At 40.2% G+C, this 22,758-nt stretch overlaps 1 protein-coding gene across 2 annotated transcripts in view; it reads right to left on the bottom strand.

Annotated features, from left to right (window-relative positions):
• tsg101a (tumor susceptibility 101a) overlaps positions 1-22,758 on the bottom strand; it is a 52,476-nt gene that overhangs the window by 14,479 nt on the left and 15,239 nt on the right. For both annotated transcript variants that reach the window (XM_043706097.1, XM_043706096.1), the window contains exons 6-7: positions 7,892-7,955; positions 1,527-1,630 (exon numbers count right to left, since the gene is read on the bottom strand). In XM_043706097.1, coding sequence (XP_043562032.1) covers positions 1,527-1,630; positions 7,892-7,955 — 168 coding nt within the window. The remainder of the gene's footprint in view (positions 1-1,526; positions 1,631-7,891; positions 7,956-22,758) is intronic.

Below are 22,758 nucleotides of genomic sequence, written 5' to 3'. Positions count from 1 at the left end.
CCTCCTGAATGTCTACCAGCATGCCGCCACCTCAGATGGGTCTGTCCTACCTGTGAGACAGAATGTTCCTGGAAATGACAACCGAGTTTGGAACACTGTCTGCAAGAAATTATTTCAGGGGTATGAATGGGTTAGGCTGTGACTGTTTTTAAAAAAATCCATCACAAGATGTGGGCATCATTGGCTAGGCTTGACTAGTCCGAGACATCTCTCCATATTTTTGCATTAATTCCCAGATATTGATAAAGACGACATTGCAGGACTGACAGTTGTTTGTGCTGTTGTGTTTACCGGAGTTTTGATGCTTGTGGTCTGTTTGGTTTAACATATTTTTTTGCAGTTGATATGATTAACTGGTTCAATAGAGTGCTTCAGATGACAGTTAACAGTCAATCACATTGCTTGGGTTTGAAGTCACACGTACACAAGAACAGGTAAGGATGGCAATTTTTTGTTTCCTAAAGAACCAGCTGGATGTTTATAACGACCAACAATAGTTTCACTTGGCTTTTAATTTCAGATACCTTTGAATTCAAATTACACATCACCCCAGAGCAAGGATGGCAAAAGGAGGGTAGGAATAAGAACGTATTTCTAAAATTAGTTTTTAATATAAAAAGATCTTTCCATTACTATTTTCTATTTGAAAAAAAAACTCATACTAACAAATACACACACAATAAAAAGTAATTTAGACATGCTGGTTTTATAACCCAAGAAATCTCAATTTCTTAATACTAGAATGAGAGACAGGTTTTTCAATGCAGAACTGTTGCTGGTGGCTGACTGAAGTATCAAGTTGTTTTTAAAGAGTCAGCAAATTTAGAAGATTCCTCACTGTTAAACTTAATAAGGCTTGTCGTGCAAATCTGTTAGATGCCAGAGGTCAGCTAAGGTTTCTGTTCCTGATATAGCAGAGTGACATTAAGAAGTGCTCTCAATAGTCTCATGTTCAAATGCTGCACCATATAAATCAGTACATGTGGACTCGATCCCTAGTCTGTACCGAGATGGATGAGTTTCAGTCAGTGTACTAATTAGAATATTACAATAAGTCTTTGCACCTTGCACTCAGACGGTGATGAAGTTGTATCAAACAGGGTTCTTGCTCTTGATGACTTATGTTTATTGGAAAATACATACAAGGCCATCAAGCAGTGCACAGGAACACATTTTGCTGTGGTGCCTCAGTTTGGGCTCATGAATGTAAAATGCCCACTTGCCAAGATACTCAAAGATATTGTGCCAATGGACTCTCAATGAACGTGTTCAAGTGAGAAAGTTGGTGGAAAAACTGACACCTGACAACACGACTGTCTTGACTGCGTTCAGTGCCGGCACTTACCAAGGCAGAATGCAGACCCTTTCCTCTGCACAATGATCAACAGTACCAAGCCAACCTTTGCATGAGCATCTTTTTAAAAGAACTAAACCACGAACCAAAAACTAAGATTTAATCACATTTTTTGCTTAGTTATTACAATTATTTTCAAGTAACTAAAATGCAAAATGAATGGCTCCCTTACCGACAGCTGCAGCAGGTGACTGGCTGGGATATGGAGTATGTTGTGCAGTGCCTGTAGTTGGAGGATATGAGGTTGAATGCGGATAAGGATACACAGGAAAACCACTGGAAACAGGAAGGAGAAAGGAAAGTATGAAGTTATCATTGCACCATATAAAACTGACAAAAGACGACGACAGTACCAGTAAAGTGCACAAGCAACACACTGACTATCAAAAAAAATCCAAGATTTTGTTAGAAATTAGGAAACATAATAATAAAACATAGACTGTTTTTATTGCAGCTTCCAACTATATAATCAGAATGAGTATTTAGTAACCAGAAAATAACAGGCCCAGATTTCAGCTATTATAAATAAATTTATTTGATAAGCTGGTAATACCCACAAGTAATACCCACAAGTAATACCCACAGCACAAGTAATACCCACATCTCAAACTATTAATTTAATTGCAGCAGCTACAGAACCTGCCCGCAAAAAGCATCTGTGTACCATCAAAATTAAAATGCATCAATGCATTACAGTTGCAAATTCAGTCAAACTGCAAACTTGCCCTCCTCTCAAGTCTCAACTGTGGACATAATGCTTACATCTTGGTTCAGATGGTTTCCAACCAACCTGTTCAGAGGTGTTATTACATACTTCTGGAGCAGGTGGGTTTTGAACCAGGCCTCCTGACTCTGAGGTAGAGACACTAGAGCCCTCTGAGAGTTTCACAAAAGGGCCAGCAGGAAATAATTCCTCACTAAACCAAAACAATGATCGTCATAACCATGAGCAGCATATCTTGAAATTTGTTGCATTTTCATATATCTTTTAGAAACTACTCAATTAAACTTCTATACTTCAAGAAACATGTGTCACTTTTCAAGGGCATTGCTTCAGGTGAATGCAATTCTTGCCGGGCCAATCCTCATGCTTTTCAATTGTTTATTTTCATACTGTTTATTGACACCAACGATCCACTGATAATTTCTTAGTACACATACTCATCGCTAATTTATTGTGCAATAAAAAGCTGACTTTTAATAACTAAAACTATTTTAAAGCTTTTTAAAAATGTACTAAAAATAATTTTATTCAATTCTTTACATGTATTTGCTAGCTTTTAATCACTTTTAGAAATATGATTGACCCATTTTGCCTTTGAAGTAATTTTTATCTCTCCTTCCAGGCTATCATGGATAAAAAATGGACTGCTCTTTCCCCTCTTCCACCTCTGGACTTGGTGAGATTTCATATCTTTATCTTTCCAGTTCTATCAAAAAGGACGCTGACCTGAAACAGTAACTGTTTCCCTCTCCACAGATACTACCAAAGTTCAGTATACCAACTGTTTTCAGATTTAATTGGGCCTGAAGCTAAGCCTAAATGAGTTGTAATCATAACTTTTCCAGAGTCTGATTTACATAGTTCCCAATGTTACCTTATACAGCTATTCTATCAATCAACCTTCTGAAAAAATTACAAAAGTTCAGAACATTTAAGTGATACAAGTCTTAAGCAATAACCATTTTTAAAAATAATGACTAAGTACTTTCCTATGACATTACCAAATTCCCACCTTGATTAGAAATACAACTAGGTCAGCCATAGAAGCTGCTCGACTACAACAGCAGCTCGGTGGGTATTCTGCAACTCACCTCTGACGCCCCAAAGAGTCATTCTCACATACAAGACACACCAAAACTACATTAGAATATTCCCAGCTTACCTTGGTTAGGCATGGTTTACACACTAAATGATTAAGAAAAATACAGTAAAAATATTATTCAGGACAATACAATCAACATGACTGACATCTCATCTGCTAGCTGAAACATTTACTCCTTGCACAACCAGTGTCCCACAGCTTCACTGTATATCTTCACCAAGATGCATGACAGAAAATCATAAAGCCTTAGTCTGCACCTCTCAACAACATCATCTTGAAGGACAAGAGTTGCAACTATATGGAAGCTGCTTTACTCCAAGTTTCCCAATGTTGCACACACCAACTTTACTTTGATGTACATCTGTTTCTTTGTTCTCTCTGGGTCAAAATCGTGCAGCAGTCAACGTTAGTCTTGTTAAAGCACCTTCAGCACAGAAGATGCACAGGTAGTGGCAAGGATTAGGAGGAGTGATCACCATCAAGTTGGTGTGGAGCTGAAGCTCCGTCTTCATATAGGTTGTGGTAGTAACACCGTGCTCAAATGGTAACGATTTAGTGACTTGGAAACTGAGCATCCATGATGCACTGTGGGTCATCACAAGAGCAGAACTGTATTCAACCCTGTAACCTCATGACCATTACCATCAAGTTGAGAGATCAGCCCAGCTCAAGGGCATACCAGGAGACACACCCAGCATAGCTAAAAGTGAGGTATCAACATGGTGAAGCCACAACTTGGGACTACTTCCACGTTAAACAGCAGAAGCAGCATGCAATAGACAGTGTTTAAAAAAATCCCACCACTAACAAATCAAATCTAAGCTCTGCAAGTCCTACCATTTCAAGCTGTGGATTTTGGTGAAAGCAAGACAATTAATAGAAGGTAGGAAGTCTCACAAATATGGAGAAAGTGAGGACTGCAGATGCTGGAGATCAGAGTCAAGTGTGTGGTGCTGGAAAAACACAGCAGGTCAGGCAGCATCCAAGGAGCAGGAGAATCGATGTTTCGGGCATAAGCCCTTCATCAGGAGTGAGGCTCATGGGCTGTGGGCTGAGAGATAAATGGAGAGGGGGGATAGCTGAAAATATGATAGATAGATGAAGGTGAGGGAGAATGTGATAGGTCAGAGAGGAGGGTGAAGCGGATAAATGGGAAAGGTGATGGACAGGTCATGGAGGTGGTGCCGAGTTGGAGGCTTGTGACTGGGATAATGTAGGAGGAGGAGAAATGAGGAAACTTTTGAAATCCATTTGAATCTCATGTGGTTGCAGGGTCCCAAGACGGAATAAGAAGCATTCTTCCTCCAAGTGTCGGGTGGCAGGGTTTGGCAATGGAGGCGGCCCAGGACCTGCATGTCCTTGACGGAGTGGGAGGGGGAGTTGAAGCGTACAGCTACAGGGCGGTGGGGTTGGTTGATGCTGGTGTCCCAAAGATGTCCTCTGAAACGATCCACAAATAGGCATCCTGTCTCCCCAATGTAGAGGAGACAACATCGGGTGCAACGGATATAGATGACATTAATGGAGATACAGTTAAATTTCTGTACCACAAATGTCCCCATTTTCAATAATAGGGAAATTCAGATGTAAAAAACAAAGCTGAGGTATTTACATCCATCTTCTCCTGGAACTGTTACATAGGTGATTAACTTCAGGCTCCAACATCCTCAGCATCACAGATGCCAGTCTTCAACCAGTGTGATTCATTTCGTGTGATGCCAAGAAATGGCTGAGAGCACTGAATACTGTAAAGCCTATGGGATCTGACAGCATTCTGGCAAAAATGCTGAAGACCTGCGCTCCAGACCGCTGAACCCCTAGCGACTGCTATTCCAGAACACTTAAAACATCTACCCAACAATGTGGAAATTACCCAGGTGTATCTTGTACACAAAGTAGTAAAACAAACCTGATCAGCAAGTGTTGAAAAGGGGTCGTCAACAGTGCTATCAAGCAGCACTCCCAAACAAATACTGACTCAGTTTAGATTCTGCCACGGCAGTCTACTCCTGATCTCATTATAGCCCTGGTACATACATGGAAAAAACAGCTGAATTCCATGATGAGATGAGTGTGATTGACCTTCATATCAAGGCATTATTCAACTGAATATGATATCAAGATGCCCTACCAATGACAATGATAGGGATACTCCCCACTGGTGTGATTCACACACAAAAAAAATGAGGATATGGTTGTTGTTGGTCAATCATCCAATGACCTTCTCTCCATCATGGGATCAGAAGTAGGGATGTTCACCAATAATTGCACAATTTTCAGCGCAATTGATGACTCCTCAGATACTGAAGCAGTTTATGCTCAAATATAAGATCTGGACAATATCCAAGCTTGGGCTGAAAAAAATGGCAAGTAACATTCACACCACACAATTTGAGGCCTCGATCTATCTCCAATAAATGTCAATCTAACCACCAAGCCGTGACATTCAATGAATGATTTTTATTATCATGTGTATTTTATAGTGAGAAAAACAGTAAAATACAGTGAAAAGCTCTTCAAGCAGAAACTGTTTCCATAGAATCCCTGCAGTGTGGAAACAGTCCCTTCAGCCCACTAGTCCACAATGACCCTCCAAACAATAACCCACCCAGACCCATTCCCCTATTAACTCTACACTTACCCCTGACTAATGCACCTAACCTCCACATCCCTGGACACAATGGGCAATTTAACATGGCCAATTCACCTAGCCTGCATATGTTTGGACTGTGGGAGAAAACCAGAGCACCCAGAAACCCACGCAGACACAGGGAGAATGTCCAAACTCCACACAGTCACCCAAGGCTGGAACTGAACTCTGGTCCCTGGAGCTGTGAGTCAGCAGTGATAACCACTGAACCACCGTGCCACCCTTCCATTGTTACCACAAACCAGTACCATTTTGAATAGTGTTAAGAATAAGATAAAATAGAAAGAGATAGCTTTGAAAGAGTCCATCTGTCCTGAACCAGCTCATCAATTATCATCTCACCATCTACACTGGACTCAACCAAAGCCACCACACTTTAGGTGCCATTTTTCACTGCTGGGTCAATTCTCCACTGCCACCTGCATGGACCTGCCAATATTAGAGTCGCATTTCTTACCAACGGGCCCACCTCGATGGTGCTGTGATGCCCGTCTGTGAATGGAGCAGCCACCAATTCAGTTGCCAGGTCCCGTGCTCACCCTGCAAAAGTAGGGGCTCGTGCTGGGCCCACTCACCACGAGTTTATGCTGGGCTTATGGTGCTACCAGCACTAACTCCCACACTAATAACATCCTGGAGGTTACCAGTGACCAGAAACACAACTACATTATCCACATAGGCAGTGGCTACAACAGTATGCTAGGAATTCCAGAGCAAATACCAAATCTCCTGACTCCCCAGAGCTTGTCCATCATCTACAATACAAGTCTGAAGTTTGATGGAATACTCCCCACTTGCATGGATGGGTTCAGCTCTAATAGCACAAGCAGCTGACATCGAGGACAAGTTAGCCTGCTTGATTGGGACCACATTCACAAGCATCCACTCCCTCCACCACCCACGCTCAAAAAGAGCAGTGTGCACTATCGAGAAGATGCATTGCAGAAATTTACCAAAGATCTTTAGACCGCACCTGACAAACCCACATCCATATTCAATTAAAAGGACAAGGACACAGATATGTGGGAACACTACCAACAGCAATTTCCCCATCAAGCTGCTCAGCAGCCTGACTTGGAAATACGTCACACTACTTCAGTGTCACTAGGTCAAAATCCTGAAATTCCTTCCCTCAAAGCATTGTGAGTTAACCTACAGCACGTTAACTTCAGCAGCTCACCACTACCTTGTACTAACTCTTCTAGTGACGGACCACAAATCCTGGCATGCCAGCGAAGCCCATGTTCCAAGAGTGAATTAAAGGAAAAAATGTCACCATTCATGCTTGATAGTAGCAACATATATCATTGACGAGATGCACTCCAGTATCTCACCAAGACTCCTCCAAATGAACGTTTCAAATTCCCCCTTCAAGGGCAAGGACAGCAAATGAATGTAAACACTAGAATCTGCCAGAGTTGCCCTTGAAACCACAGACTATCCTAACTTGGAACTACATCACCGTTGCTAGAATTTCTTTGTAGCAGCATTGAGGGTGTCCCTATGCAGCCTATGGACTGCAAAGGTTCGTGAATGCAACTCATCACTACCATGTCCAGAAAAATTAGTGTTGAATATTAACTGCTGGTCTAGCCAGCAATGCCACGTCAAATAAAAAATTGAGTAGTAGCAGCAACCATGCAACTCCATCTTGGTGTTGGTCAGAGGATATAATATTTTAAATTTGTTTTCATTTATCCTGATTTCAAAACACAACATGCTGTTAAAATTTGCTCATATAATCAGGTTGAATTATTTGAGACACAAATACTGTTTGGGTTTTACACTGGTTTATTAATCATCTTGCCCAAAGCTTGGTGGACCAAGCATTCATTGGAGGATAGACTGCTTAATCCTTGATCCATCAGTGCGATGAATCTTTCATACCCACTCAATCAGGTAGAAGGGACTTCAGTTTACCAACTAACAATGTCATCGTCTGGAGTATGCTGCTGAAGAGTATCAGCCAGAATTAAGCGACCAAATATAGCATACAAATAAATATCTAAATAGCTTTTGAATGCAAATCTCTTTTGAAGCTCTTGCAAATATAAATCATACCCAGCATTGGTGTGGCCAGATGGATATGGTGTAACTCCAGCTGGCATTCCAGGCATATAAGAAGCTGAAACAAAGAAAAAGAAAAATCAGAACACATTAATACAGAACCTTTCAGAACACAGTCATGCTAAAACAGCACATAATAGTTTGCATATCTATGTCTTTCCAATGGTTACTTTGTAAAAATGGCACGTGCTTTACATTAAACATTTACCCAGTGTGTATAATTCACACCATGAAATTACGTCAAATTTGACCCAGTTATATAATCTACCCCATCTAATTACTAACATAGAATGGCTACAGTGCAGATGCTCTTTCAGCTTATGGCTATACCAGTTCACTGCAAGAGCTCCTCAGCTAATCCTACATCTCTGCCTTTTCCCAACAGCCTTGTAACAAATCTGATTCGAATGATTGGACAATAATTTATTTATTTTGGACCAGCATGAAATTCAATTTGAAACAACTTCCTTTCTTATATCCTTTTGCAGGTTTCCTTCACATTACATATTTCATTACAGGTCTCCATCAGAAAAAAATAATTCCTCAGGTACACTGTTTCATTCCTACTTACGTATAGGAAATGCTTAGTTTCTGCAAATATTTCTTTCTATGGATACTGAGCTACAAACATGCACATTACTCCATAGCACACAACATTACAAACACTTGTCTAGGTGCTATCAGAAATACAGGCAACTTATTTATCTTCAAATTAAATGCCTTTAAGCATTTCTGAGTACTGTTAAAGAACCAAAAACCTGTTCCAACCAAAAAAAACAATGTAACCATGGCTTACAGAAATCAATAAAAGCAGGTTCAACTGGACTATTATATTGATGCTGTGATTCCGTATTTAATTTTTGGGCGGCACAGTGGTTAGCACTGCTGCCTCACAGCGCCGGAGACCCGGGTTCAATTCCCGCCTCAGGCGACTGACTGTGTGGAGTTTGCACGTTCTCCCCGTGTCTGTGTGGGTTTCCTCCGGGTGCTCCGGTTTCCTCCCACAGTCCAAAGATGTGCAGGTCAGGTGAATTGGCCATGCTAAATTGCCCGTAGTGTTAGGTAAGGGGTAAATGTAGGGGTATGGGTGGGCTGCGCTTCGGCAGGTCGGTGTGGACTTGTTGTGCAGAAGGGCCTGTTTCCACACTATAATGTAATGTAATGTAATCTAATCTTAATTGTACTATTTCTTAATTTTAAAAGGCTCTCAGAAATATTAAAACTAAACTGAGAACTTTTCATGGATTAAGTATGTTGCCTCGAGTACAAATTACTATAGAAACTAAAACTAAAGAGCAGCTAATGAATTAATATTTTGATTGTGACAAACTACATCCACTTAGACTAATGGAGATAAATATATACTTCAAATTCAAACAATTACCAAATGAAAACCCACTTGGTTGCAGTTGGTTTCTCTACAATTTAAAAAAAATCTGAGTGGGACTAAGTGACTTTAATGAGACTAACTGTACTATCCTTTTATTCACACTGAAGTCACCAGAATTCAATGCACCAAAGATGCTGCTGATTGACAATCCTCACAGAACACTGCAGACAGCCATTTTGGAATTCTTTTCCTTTGCAATTGGTCAATGTAGTGGAAATTGGGCAGGCATTGCTTCTGGCTTGCACACCGAATTACAATCTCACTCTTAAGAAATCAGAGAACTGCACGTTGATACAAATGGACAAATATAATAAAACAAAACATTTTAATCTTCACCTAGCTGCGCCAGATCCAGAACCAAGAAGATATCCAAGGAAGGGACACTTATGAAACTAAATCATGCAAAGAGTAACTAGTATGGATTAAATATTTGTGAGGAGCAGCATTTGTTTAATACACTTGTTCGGATTTGTTTTTAATTAATTTATCAGGTTAAATGCCAGTTACATGGCAAGGACAGATTTATTACCTAGCCCTAATTTCTCTTGAAAAAAACTGATAATGAACTGTCTTCTTGAACTGCTACAGTCTACTTGCTGTAGCTACCACCACAGCACTTTCAGGTAAGGCGTTCCAGGATTTTGAGCCAGAGAAAATGAAGGGTTCAAGTCAGAATTGTGCGTAAGATCGTAAGGAACAGAAGTAGACCAAATGACCCCTTGAGACTATTCTGCCATTTAAATACAATCATGGATAACTTGCTGCCTCAATTTCACTTATCCACCTGCATCAAAGCATTTCTAATGTTGCCTTGAACATACATCCACAAGCCAAATATTTCCAAACATTTTTTGAAGAAACTTCTCAATTCAGTCTTAAATACTCAACCTCCGTGTCTTGATTCCAGACTTGCCCCCTCAGCGCACAGTAAGTCAAACCCTTCAGCACTTAAGTTTCAATTACACCTCTTCACATTCTTCTGATCAGACAGTATAGACCCAAATTACTCAGCTGCTCGTCACAGGGCACATGATGCAAGATGTGAGATTAACTTTTTTTTTAAATCAATTATTTTATTGGTCAGAATTTTGAATTTGAACTGGTGACATACAAGTTTTCTGTCTGTCTGAAGGAATGTAATGGTTAACTTGTATTTCTGTACCCATGGTGATTTACTTTAAAATGGAGTGAGAAAGAGCTCCCAGAGTGCAATGGGTTTTTGTTTACAATGGGAGAATTTTATGAACACATCAGGGAAACAGTTGCGCATTAGGCTCTAGTTTAGAATGGTAGGGATTGATTCTTTTCCACTGTTTAAGGGAAGATACCCATAGCTCGAAAAAGCAATTGCTCCTGAGAAAGGGAGAAGATAATTTAGAATTGTTAAAAATGATTTAGCTCAGTGCAAGAAGTTTAGTATAAGTTCAGACCAGAAGGATTTGGTTAAAACCCTGAAAGGGTTATTTGAGACTGAGAAAATTTAAGCTTAGTTATATGAAAAGTCCAAGAAGATGCTGGGATCTGAAGGTAAAGTTAAATTCAGACATATTGGAGTGATAGAGAAGAGAATTCTCTCTGGTGACTACTGAAAAGTGGTTATTTTTTTGGTTGATGGGATTATATTTTCAATTGCATATTTAGAAGCATTTATTTCAAAATCTTTAAACATGTACGTTGGAGTCAGTTGTGCCATACGAAAGCAGACCCTTCTGTCCAACTCGTCCATGCCAACCAGAGATCAGAAATTGATCTAGCCCCATACACCTGCATTTGACCCATATCCCTCTAAACCTTTCCTATTCATGTACCTATCCAGATGTTTTTTAAATGTTGAAATTGTACCAGCCTCCACTACTTCCTCTGGCAACTTATTACATACACGCCCACCATCCTCTCTGCAAAAAAGTTGCCCCTCAGGTCCCTTTAGTATTTTTCCCCTTACACCTTAAACATAGGTCCTCTAGTTTTGGGCTCACCTGCGACAAAAAGACCTGGCTATTCACCCTACACATGCCCTTTGATTATAAAAACTAAGGTCATCCCTCTGCCTTCAACACACCAGGGAAAACAATTCGTTTGGTTTATTATATTTTATCGCATTTTAATTTGTGTAATAAACTTGCTTTTATGTTAAATTCAAATCTGCAACATTGTGTACTTACATTTCAGTAAGAGATCATGAGGTAAAACCAAAAAAAAGTCAGATTTCAATCTGAAGTCCAATAATGTCAGCTGGTATCATAACAGACATTGCTGTCATTCGAAGAACAAATGTAGTGAAATTTCTACTTTCCACCTCCAAAGCAAGTATATCCTTCTTTCATTGTGAAGGCCAAAAACTGTGCACAGAACCCAAAGGTTCCAAAAAAAGTCCAAATAATTATAGCAAGACTCCCTTAGTCTATAGTCCAGTCCCCTTGTAATAACGATCAACATTCAATTACCCTTCTGAAATTTCAATCCCAAACGCCGCAGCCTAGTTATGGAACTGTAGTCTAGCTGTAAACTCACAATAAATATTGAGGAGAAAGGTCAGTAAAATGACTAAATAATCAAGGAATTGTTATCAATAGCCTACACAATTAACTGAATGTGTCTTTACTGATAATTCATTATCTATTACTCTGAATTATGCAATTTTCAAACATAATTATAAACATGCTGTAAAGAAATAAGCAACCTTTGCCCAGCCTTGATTTATCTTGTTATTCCTGTCCTGTTATGAAATGAATCTCATTCTTTCAATGAATTACTCTTTTAAACAAAACATATAAAAGGTGCCTATTTTGGACATGAGCCAGATCATATTACAGGAAAAGGCAAACAGAAAAATCGAGGGTACTGCTAATATGGCCAATGTGTTATCCAATCCAAAGTGTACTTTGATCTGAGGCCAGTTAAGAATTGACAGCAAGAGTCTACAGTTTATGTAACAGGCAGATTTCCTTCCCTAAAGCTCATTACAAAGCCAGATGGGAAATATAGAGCTGCAGAGCACAATGGGGACATCAAACAAAGAAGCTGACAGCAGAATCAGAGTGCAGGAGTTGCCTCATTTGAATATTACCCAGACTTAGGGAAATCAAATGCAGGTTCATAAGACCCATGCTGCCATTAACTGAACAATGCATCCAGATTTGGGGATCAAACATGCAATCCCCAAACTCAGTCAACTAGGACCTTCAACATTTAGCAACCATATAATTTGTGGCAAGCATGTTGTATAAACAGAAATGGTAAACCAAGAACTACAGTAAAACAGCAGCATCAAACAAATATTGCCTCGACAGGTTGGAACGCAGGCATAACTTTGGCCAAAACAACCAGGATGTGCGTAATCTTGACAACATGACGGAAGTCACAATCTCAACTTTCACTGAAGTAGGCAGTCGACACAGTCACTTTCACAGAAACAATCCCATCAGATTTTAACCAAAGTAGATCTTGCCACGAAGTGAGTACATTACGCAAACCCAAAGCAAAATCAAAAAAGGTTAAAAAAAATTTATTCCTGTCTTTTCACCTCATCTCACCTCAAAGGCAACATTATGTTGACTGAAGACTTGTTTAAAGAAAAAAATACATCTGCCACAGTTTCAAATCATGTGGGCCTGCTCTCTGAAATAATATGACCAACATACAATACTTGTATTCAGAAGTGTCCTCAAAGAAAACATCCTGAAGTCTTGAAAATGGAGCCAGCACTCAGACCAAATGTTACGAATGAACATACAGGTTAGGAATAGGCTACTCATTCTCTTCAGCCTGCTTCAGCTTTCAAGATGACCATGGCTGATCTGATTACTTCACTTACCTACCTACCCTAGGTAACCTTTTCATCCCTTGCTTAGCAACAATCTACCAACCTGAAAATATTTGAAGATTCCACTTTCACTGGCCTTCAAAGAGAATGCTTTGAAATTATTTACATATTTCCATAAATATGGAGAGCAATACTGTACACAGTTCTCTAGATGTGGTCTCAACAGTGTTCTGTATAACAAACGCATAACCTCTCTACTTGCATGTTCAATTTCCCTCAATAATTGATAAAAAATCTATTAGCTTTCCTAACTACTTGCTTTACCTTCATATAAACCCTTTACATTACTAGGTCACCCAGATTCCTGTGCAACTCGGAGCTTTGTAAACTCTCATCATTTTTATAACATGCTTGATTTTTATTCTTCCTGCCAAATTGAACAATTTCACATTTCTCCACATTATACTCCACATGCCAGATTTTTGCTCACTCAACTTATATCCCTTTGTAGCCTCTATGTCTTCTTCACAACTTACTTTCTGACCAATTTCTGTATCATTAGCAAATTTGGCAACCGTACCTTTTGCACCGAGAATACTGTATGCAGTTCTGGTCTCATCTAAGCAAAGATATTCTTGCCATAATAGGTAGTGCAACAAAGGTTCACCAGACTTGCTCTGGGATGGTGGACCGTACTATGAAGAAAGGTTGCGCAAACTGGGTCTGTAATCTCCAGAGCTTCAAGAAATGAACAGCAATCTCATTGAACTTAAAATTCTTAAAAGGGATAGATAGGGTAGATGGAGATAAGATGCTTCATCTGGCTGGGTAGACTAGAGCTCGGTGTTCAAGAACATTTCTGATGAAGGGCTTATGCCCAAAACATTGACTCTCCCGCTCCTTGGATACTGCCTGACCTGCTGAGCTTTTCTCTTGCCACACTCTGACTACAACTGGGGAGGGGGGGGGGGGAAGCACTATTTAAACCGAAGTAGGATGCCACTCAGATCCAAGATGGGGAGAAGGTTTTCAGAGGATTATGGACTTTAGCAATTCTCCACCACAGAGGGCTGCAGAAGTGCGGTCTTTGAGACAGAGATTGATAGAAAGGGACAGAATGTTTGAATGTTTCACACTGGAGCAAGGAATCTAAAATTGTGGGGAAATTTGATCATAAAACAAAATTTAAGGATTTGTATCTTAATGCACAAAATATTTGGAAAATAGATGAACTAATGGCACAATTCAAATTTAATGGATATGATCTTATAGCCATTATGGAAACACAGTCACAAGGGGGTCAAAATTGGGAACTCAACACTTGGACATTTGACCTTTTCTGAAAGACAGGAGAAATGGCAAAATTGGTGGAGTAGCACTGACAGTAAGAGATAAAATGAAGACATTTGAGGCTGAGATAATGTAGTCCGATTGGAGAGAGGTAAAAAAGAAACAGCAAGGGAAAGAAGATACCAGTAGCATACCAGAAGTTCAAGAGTGTCATCGGGTGGAGAGGTAAGTGTAATGGCCACCTTTAAGGAAAAGGTGCTGGAGCAGCTGAGAGGTGTGAAGATGGATAAATCACATGGATCAGATGGACTACACCCAAAGTTCTGAAGGAGCTAGCTGAGAAGATTGTAGAGGCATTGGTGATGATCTTTCAGGAATCACTTAATTCAAGGAGGGTGCCAGAGGACTGGAAAATGGCTAATTTAATGCCCTTGTTGAAGAAGGAAGGCAGGCAGAAGACATGACATGACACCTAAATCGTGGATAAGATTTTAGACTCAAAGTGTGATGCTGGAAAAGCACAGCAAACAGGCAGCATCTGAGGAGCGGGAGAATCGATGTTTTGAGCATAAGCTCTCCATCAGGAATTATTTTAGAGGCCATTATTAAGGTTGAGATTGCAAAGTATTTGGAAGTGCATGGTTAAATTGCTGAGACAGCACGGCTTTGTAAATGGGTGGTCATACCTGACAAGTCTGTTACAATTCTTTGAGGAGGTAATGAGCAAATTAAACAAAGGAGAACCAGTCGAAATGATCTATTTGGATTTCCATAAGGCCTTTGACAAGTGCTGCACAGGAGGCTGCTAAATAAGATAAGAGCTCATGTTACTGGGACAAAGTACTTTGGGATTGACTGACTGGCAAAAAGCAGAGTGGGGATAAAAGGGTCTTTTTCAGGAAGGCAGTGCAGTAACTAGTGGAGTTCGAGGTCATCCATGTTGGGACCACAACTATTCACATTATACATTCATGATATGGACGAAGGAACTGAGGGCGTTGTTGCTAAATTTGCAGATTACAAAATAAAAACCAAAAGAACTGCAGATGCTGTAAATCAGAAACAAAAACAGAAGTTTCAATGGGCGGCACGGTGGCTCAGTGGTTAGCACTGCTGCCTCACAGCACCAGGGTCCCAGGTTCAATTCCAGCCTTGGGCGACTGTGTGTGGAGTTTGCACAACCTCCCTGTGTCTGCGTGGGTTTCCTCTGGGTGCTCCGGTTTCCTCCCATAGTCCAAAGATGTGCAGGTCAGGTGAACTGGCCATGCTAAATTGCTCATAGTGTTAGGTGCATTAGTCAGAGAAAGATGAGTCTGGGTGGGTTGCTCTTTGGAGGGTCGGTATGGACTGGTTGGGCCGAAGGGCCTGTTTCCACACTGTAGGGAATCTAACATAATCTAATGTTGCTGTGGGTCGAGTGCCACACAGGGCTGATCATGTTAGGATAGCAAATCTCTTTTCCTATTTGGGACTTCAGACCCACAGAATTGCCCATAGAGTAAGGTGTCATAGAGTCAGAGTGAAATGGGTCTGGGTGGGCTACTCTTCGGAGGGTCGGTGTGGACTGGTTGGGCCGAAGGCCTACTTCCACACTGTAGGGGATCTAATCTAAAAAAAAGCTGCTGCAAAAGCTCAGCACATCTGGCAGCATCTGTGAAGAGAATCAAAGTTAAAAGTTTTAGGTCAGGTCACCCTTCCTCACACCCTTCTGAATGGATAAAGAAGTTGCAAAAGGATTAGAACATGGGAAAGTGTAAAGTTATGCACTTTGGTCGGAAGAAAAGAGGAAAAACTATTTTCTCAAGAGGAAAAGGTTTTGGAAATCGGAAGTACAAAGGGATTTGGACTCTTAAATGTTAAGATGCAGATTCAGTTGGCAGTTAGGAAGGCAAATACAACCTTAGCATCCATTTCAAGATGGATGGAGTACAAGAGCAGAGACGTACTATTGAGGTTGCTTAGGACTCTTGTCAGAACGCATTTGGAATACTGGGTGCAGTTTTGGGCCCTGTATCTAAGGAAAGATGTGCTTGCCTTGGAGAGGATCCACAGGAGGTTCACAGAATGATCCCTAGAATGAAGGACTTGTTATACGAGGAACAGTTGATGACTCCTGGTCTATATTCAAATGGAGTTGAGAAGGATGATGGGAGATCTCATTGAAACATACAGACAGAGGGGGGCCTGAAGAGTGTGGATGTGGAGGTGATGTTTCCATTAATAGGCCTCAAAGTGAAGGGATAACCCTTTAGAACTGAGAGGAGAAGGAATTTCTTCAGCCAGACTGTGGTGAACCTGTGAATGCATTGCCACAACTGGCTAGGGAGGCCATGTCATTGAGTGTATTTAAGACTTTAAGAACTTTAATAGGTTCTTGATTAGTAAAGGGATCAAGGATTACGGGAAGACAGCAAGAAAATAGAATTGACAAACATATTAGCCATGATTTAATGAGAACAGACTTGATGGGCTGAATGGCCTAACTCTGCTCCATATCTTAGGGAAAACTATACATCAACAAGTAATAAGAGCATGTAAACAGAATAGGGAAACATTGTGAATGACCTTGATCGTCATGGTGATAGGGTCAATCAAATTTGAATGGTAGCTACGACACTTCGTCTGGGATAGTTTCCTAGAACAATATGCCATAGAGCTAACCAGGAAGCAGGCTATCTTAGATCTGGTAATAGGTAATGAGGCTGATTTAAATGACTTCAGTTTAAAAGATTTCTTAGGAAGTAGTGATCAGAATATACCAGAATTTAATATTCAGTGTGAGAGAGAGAAACTATTTAACTTAAATAAAGGGAATTACAATGAGATGAGGATACAGTTAGCTAAAGTGAACTGGCTAGACAGTTTAGCAGGAATGACAGTAAGTAAACAATGGCAGACATTTATATTCCTCAGTAGTTTACCTTCAGAGTTTATTTTCACTGCCTTTAATTTTTTTTAGTCCTCCTTTGCTGAATTCTGATCTTTCCCAGTCTTCAGGACTTTTGTCTCTTTTATATGCTTATTCTTTGAACTTGATACTCTCCGTAACATCCTTGGTTAGCTATAGTTTCTCTCCCTCGTTGAATCTTTCCTCTTCATTGAGATATGTACCAAGGATGTTACGGAGAGTATCAAGTTCAAAGAATAAGCATATAAAAGAGACAAAAGTCCTGAAGACTGGGAAAGATCAGAATTCAGCAAAGGAGGACTAAAAAAAATTAAAGGCAGTGAAAATAAACTCTGAAGGTAAACTACTGAGGAATATAAAAAACTGACAGCAAGAGCTTCTTTAAATACATAAAAAGGAAAAGAGAGGTCAAAGTGAACAAATGCCCCTTTGAAGGTAAATAAGACACGGTCATGGGAAAGGAGGAAATGGCAGAGGTGTTAAACAGAGATCTTGCAACAGTTTTTACGGTGAAAGATACTCTGAACATCCCATCAATACTAAAGAGTACAGGAAGGAATTAAGTACTTCTCCAGTGTTGGTGATGGTATTATTAGGTAAACTAACGGGGCTAAATGCAGATACATTGCCTGGCCCTGACTGTTGCATCTTAGGATCCAAAAAGAGGTAGCTGCAGAGGTAGTGGATGCATTGGTAGTAATTTTTTAAAAATGCATGGATTCTGGAGAAGTACCAGGGGACTGGAAAGTTGCCAATGTGACAGCTCTATTCAAAAAGGAAGAGAGACAAACAAGAGTAACTATAGGCCAATTAGCCTAACATCAATTGTTGAAAAAATATTGGAATAAATTATTAAGGAAGCAATAGAAGAATATTTGAAATCCATAATCTAATCAAGTAGAGAAAACATAGCTTCATGAAAGGGAAATAGTGTCTAATTTATTAGTTTTGAAGAAGTATCAACCAGATTGGATAGAGAGAAACCAGTAGATATATTTGGGCTTTCAGAAGGCATTCGATAATATACCTCACAAAAAGTTACATCATACAAGAGCCCACGGTGTCGGAGGTAGTGTTTTGCATGGCTAGAGAACTGACTCATTGGAAGGAAACAGCAAGTGGGGATAAGGGGTTCTTTTTCTGGTTCGTGACCTGTGGTTCCACAGGGATCATGTTGGGACTGCAACAGTTTAAAATATATAAATTAGTGACTGAGAGGAAGGAAGTGAATGCAGTGTGGCCACATTTGCAGACGACAAAAACTGCTGGAAAGGCAGGTTGCAAGAGGGATATAAACAGTTTTCAGAGATATCGTTAGGTTAAGTGTGCAAAAAGTTGGTAAATAGAGCATAATGTGAGAAGACGTGAAGTTGTGCATTTTGGAAGGTAGAACAATTGAACACAGCATTGTTTAAATTGAGAAAAACTGCAGAAAGTTGCAGGGAAAAAGGGCCTTGGGGATTAATAGTAATGTGTTCATGAAAAATTATGCAGTAAAAAATTACTTTCTCAAACAAACATATTGTAAGTGAGAATTACATTGATCTAAACTTTATAGATAATCAAACAGTGAACTAACTGACACTTGGTGGAAACTGACTGCAGCTTAGACACAAGATTTTCCTTTCTCTTTTCTTGCCATTAGAAACCCAGACATTACACCTCTTGGCCTCTACCTCATCCTGGTAATGTGCTGCTGGCTAGTGGCAACACAGTAACACAGATGCAGAAAAAGTGGATCGAGTATCGGACCAGAAGTCCAGTATTACCACCATCTGGGGTCATAACACAGTAAGATTGAGGCATTTATTTCTTATGTTCACTGGCCATAACACTAAGCAAGCAGATTTTAAAATTTTTTCAGAATGTGGGAGAAGTCCAAACACATACCAACAGGAAACATAGCACAAAGTTGTGTAGAAGTAAAGTTTAATCATGAGCAATTTCACAAGGATTATCCAAAGTTAGGAAGAAATCTTGAGGAGTCAATGCAAACGGATATTGAACATACAAGGAAATTCCACCCCCTAATTCAGACTTACTAAAACTTCACTCATCTGCCTCCATGCATTCAGTTGATAATAAAAGATACATTGCAAATTGTTAGTCATCAGCAGATGGCAGCTCTGTAATAAAACAGAACTGAAGCGCTTAAAGGGCACTACATGTAATCTAAGACATTCAAATAGAGATAGTCTAATTGAACTATATAAAAAATGAGAGCTAGGTTTATTACATCCATAAAGTCAGATAAAGCTATGGCTATGTCCCTTTAATCAGGTTTCTGCCCGACACTGCACTAAACCCATTCTTATCAAAGCCATGAATGCCATCTGTGTAATTGTGACAAAAGCAAACTATCCTTCAGCAATCCTGACTGATCTGAAGCTTTTCAGACAGTTGACCAAATTATAGATTTCCTCCACCTCCCAAATCTGTTAATCAGCTGGGTGGGGTTGTACTCACCTGGTTCCATTGTATTTTAAATTCACTTGTGAAACGTGGGTGACAAAGGTTGGCCAGCATTTATTGTCCTTCTCTAGTTGCCCTTGAGAAGATGGTGGTGGTTAGATTGTCTCTCACCGGAGATAATCATTGCCTGGCATTTGAGTGGCACTTGACAGCCCAAGCTTGGATATTGAGATTTTGAACATGAATGGCTTCAGTATCTGCAAATGGCGCTGAACATTGTGCAATCATCAACAAACATCCCCACTGCTGACATTATGATGGAAAGGTTATTGGTGAAGCAAATGAAGATGGTTGTGCCTAAGACATCACCCTGAGGAACTTCTGCAGAGATGTTCTGGAGCTGAGATGACTGACCTTGAACAACCCCACAACAATCATCTTATTTGCCAGATATAACTCCAAACAATGGAGAATTTGCACCGTAATACCGATTGATTCGAGTTTTTCCAAGACTCCTTGATGCTACATTCAGTTGAATGCAGCCTTGTTGCCAAGGGTTGTAACCTCATCTCTGGAATTCAGCTCTTTTGCCCATGCTTGAAGCAAGGCTGTGGTGAGGTCAGGAGCTGAGTAGCCCTGGTGGAACCCAAAATGGGCAGTGAGCAAGTTATTGCTGACCATGTGCTGCTTGATAACACCGCAGATGACACCTTCCATCACTTTACTGATGATCGGGAATAGACTGATGAGGTGGCAATTGACTGGGTTGGATTTGCCCTGCATTTTATGTACAGGACACATTTGGGCAATTTTCTACATTGTTGAGTAGATGCCAGTGCTGTAACCATATAGGAAGAGGTTGGCTGAGGAGTGGCAAGTCTAGAGCATAAGCCTTCAGTACTACTGCCAGAATGCTGCTACTGCTCATGGCTTTTTAACATTATCCAATGCCTCTAACCATTTCTTGATATCATGTGGAATGAACTGAATTTACTGAAGACTGGAATGTGATGCTGGGGACCCTTGGAGGAGACTGATTATCCTCTGGGCAATTCTGGCTGAAGATTGTCATAAATGCATCAGTCTTATCTCTTGCACTGATACATTGGGCCCTTCCATCATTGAGATTGGGGATATTTGTGGAGCTACCTTATCAATGGGCTGTTTAACTGCCCACTACTGTTCAGTGTGGCAGGAGTGCAGAGTTTAGATCTGATTATTCATTGATGGGCTCGCTTAGCTCTATCACTGCCGTTACCAAGACACTATTTTTAGGTATACCTGCTGCTGCTCCTGGCATGCCCATTGAACCAAGGTTGGATCTTAATTCTAACCAAAGTTGGATCTTAATTCTAACCAAAGTATCAACTGCAAATGGCTTCCCTTCCCACTTCTGCACCATTAATGTTTGTGTCCTCCAAAGAAATATTCTTGGCTCCCTTGTAAATCTCATTTGCATGTTGCCTCTCAGCAACATTATTTGGAAACAGTTTTCACATACAGATTGGTGTCTTCAGCATTGTTCTCCCTCTCTGGATTCCTACACTGTTAAATTATCAAACTGGATCAGTAGAAATTTGCTCTAATTAAATATTGGGAAGATGTCCTTGAATCTAGTTACAAACTCTATTCCATAACCATCTCACCCCTCTCCCTTGCAACTTTGTCACAGACTACCTCAAGACGAGTTTCCAATCACATAAGACCATAAGTCATAGGAGTAGAAATTAGGCCATTCAGCCCATTGAATGGCAGAACAGACTCGAATATGGCTGATAGATTTTTCAACCCCATTTTCCCACTTTCTCCCTGTAATTTTTGATCCACTTGGCAATCAAGACCTTATCCATCTCTGTTTTAAATATACTCAATGAACTGGCCTCTCAGACTTCTGTGGCAATGAATTCCACAGATTCACCATACTCCGGGGAAAGAAGTTTCTCCTTATCTCTGTTCTAAAAGGTCTTTCCTTTACTCTAAGGTTTGTCTCTCTTGCCAATGGAAACATCTTCCCAATATCCACTTTGTCCAGGCTGTTCAGTATTCTGACAGTTTCAATCCCCCCCCCCACCATTTTCACTTTGCACGTAGTCACCTAAAGGTGTAGGTTTTTCTAAAACACACCACCATTTCCTTTCCTTACCATCCTGCTCGACAAAGCTCCCACTCTCAGATCTTCTCACTAGCTTCCACTCACCACCCCTCACCTGAACCCTCACTCACATCAAGTAAAGATCCAGAGCAAGAATTGGTGAGTAGGACACTCGATGAGTAGGGAGGGTCTAAAAGTGAAGCAGACAGTCAGAAGACAAGTGAGTTGTGACTGATAGCGAGTTAAGAAGGTAGGGGGAGGAAGTGGAGAGTCAGAGTTGTGGGAATTGTTGATTTAAATACAGAAAGCAACAGACAGGTAAAAGGTGAAAGTTAGTAGGAGTTAATAAGAGCATTTGGGCCAGTCTGTTCAAGGCAAAGGGTGGAGAGAGTTAAAAGTCAGAAACATAACACATCTGCTTTTCACATTTCTTATGGGAAACTGATTTTCATTTGGAATATTTTCATTTAGCATGCTATTTTTAAGAACACACAAGGGGATAGCTGTATTGTAATGCATTCCCATCCAGATTCCATATTGTACTCTCCTCAAATTTGAGATCATTCAAAACTCTGCTGCCTATCTCTTTACTTGCACCAAATCCTATACAGTCATTACCCCTCTGGTCACCGACCTACCCTGACTTCTGGTTAAACACTGTCTTAACTTAAAATTTTCACTCTTGTTTTCAGATCCCTCCTTGATCTTGTGCCTTTCTGATGTTTGTACTATCCTTCAGTCACACATCCCTCCAAGACCTCTGCACTGCTTTAATTCTCACCTCTTGAGAGTCCCTGATTTTAATTGTGCTGTGATTAGTGGCATAATTCCTAGCATCCTAGTTCAGATATTTTCTCTCTAAATTTCTTTCTCTTTTAATTTAAGAGATTCTTTCAAGCCCACCTCTTGAGGTTTTACTCATCTGTCTTAATATCTGCTTCCTGTAAAGTGCCTCGGGGGAATATCTTATTAGCTTATAGGCACTTTTCAGGTTCTTGTTCTTGTT

This window comes from Chiloscyllium plagiosum, chromosome 16, assembly GCF_004010195.1.
Source record: "Chiloscyllium plagiosum isolate BGI_BamShark_2017 chromosome 16, ASM401019v2, whole genome shotgun sequence".
NCBI lineage: Eukaryota > Metazoa > Chordata > Chondrichthyes > Orectolobiformes > Hemiscylliidae > Chiloscyllium > Chiloscyllium plagiosum.
This window is presented reverse-complemented; position numbering and strand designations above follow the sequence as displayed.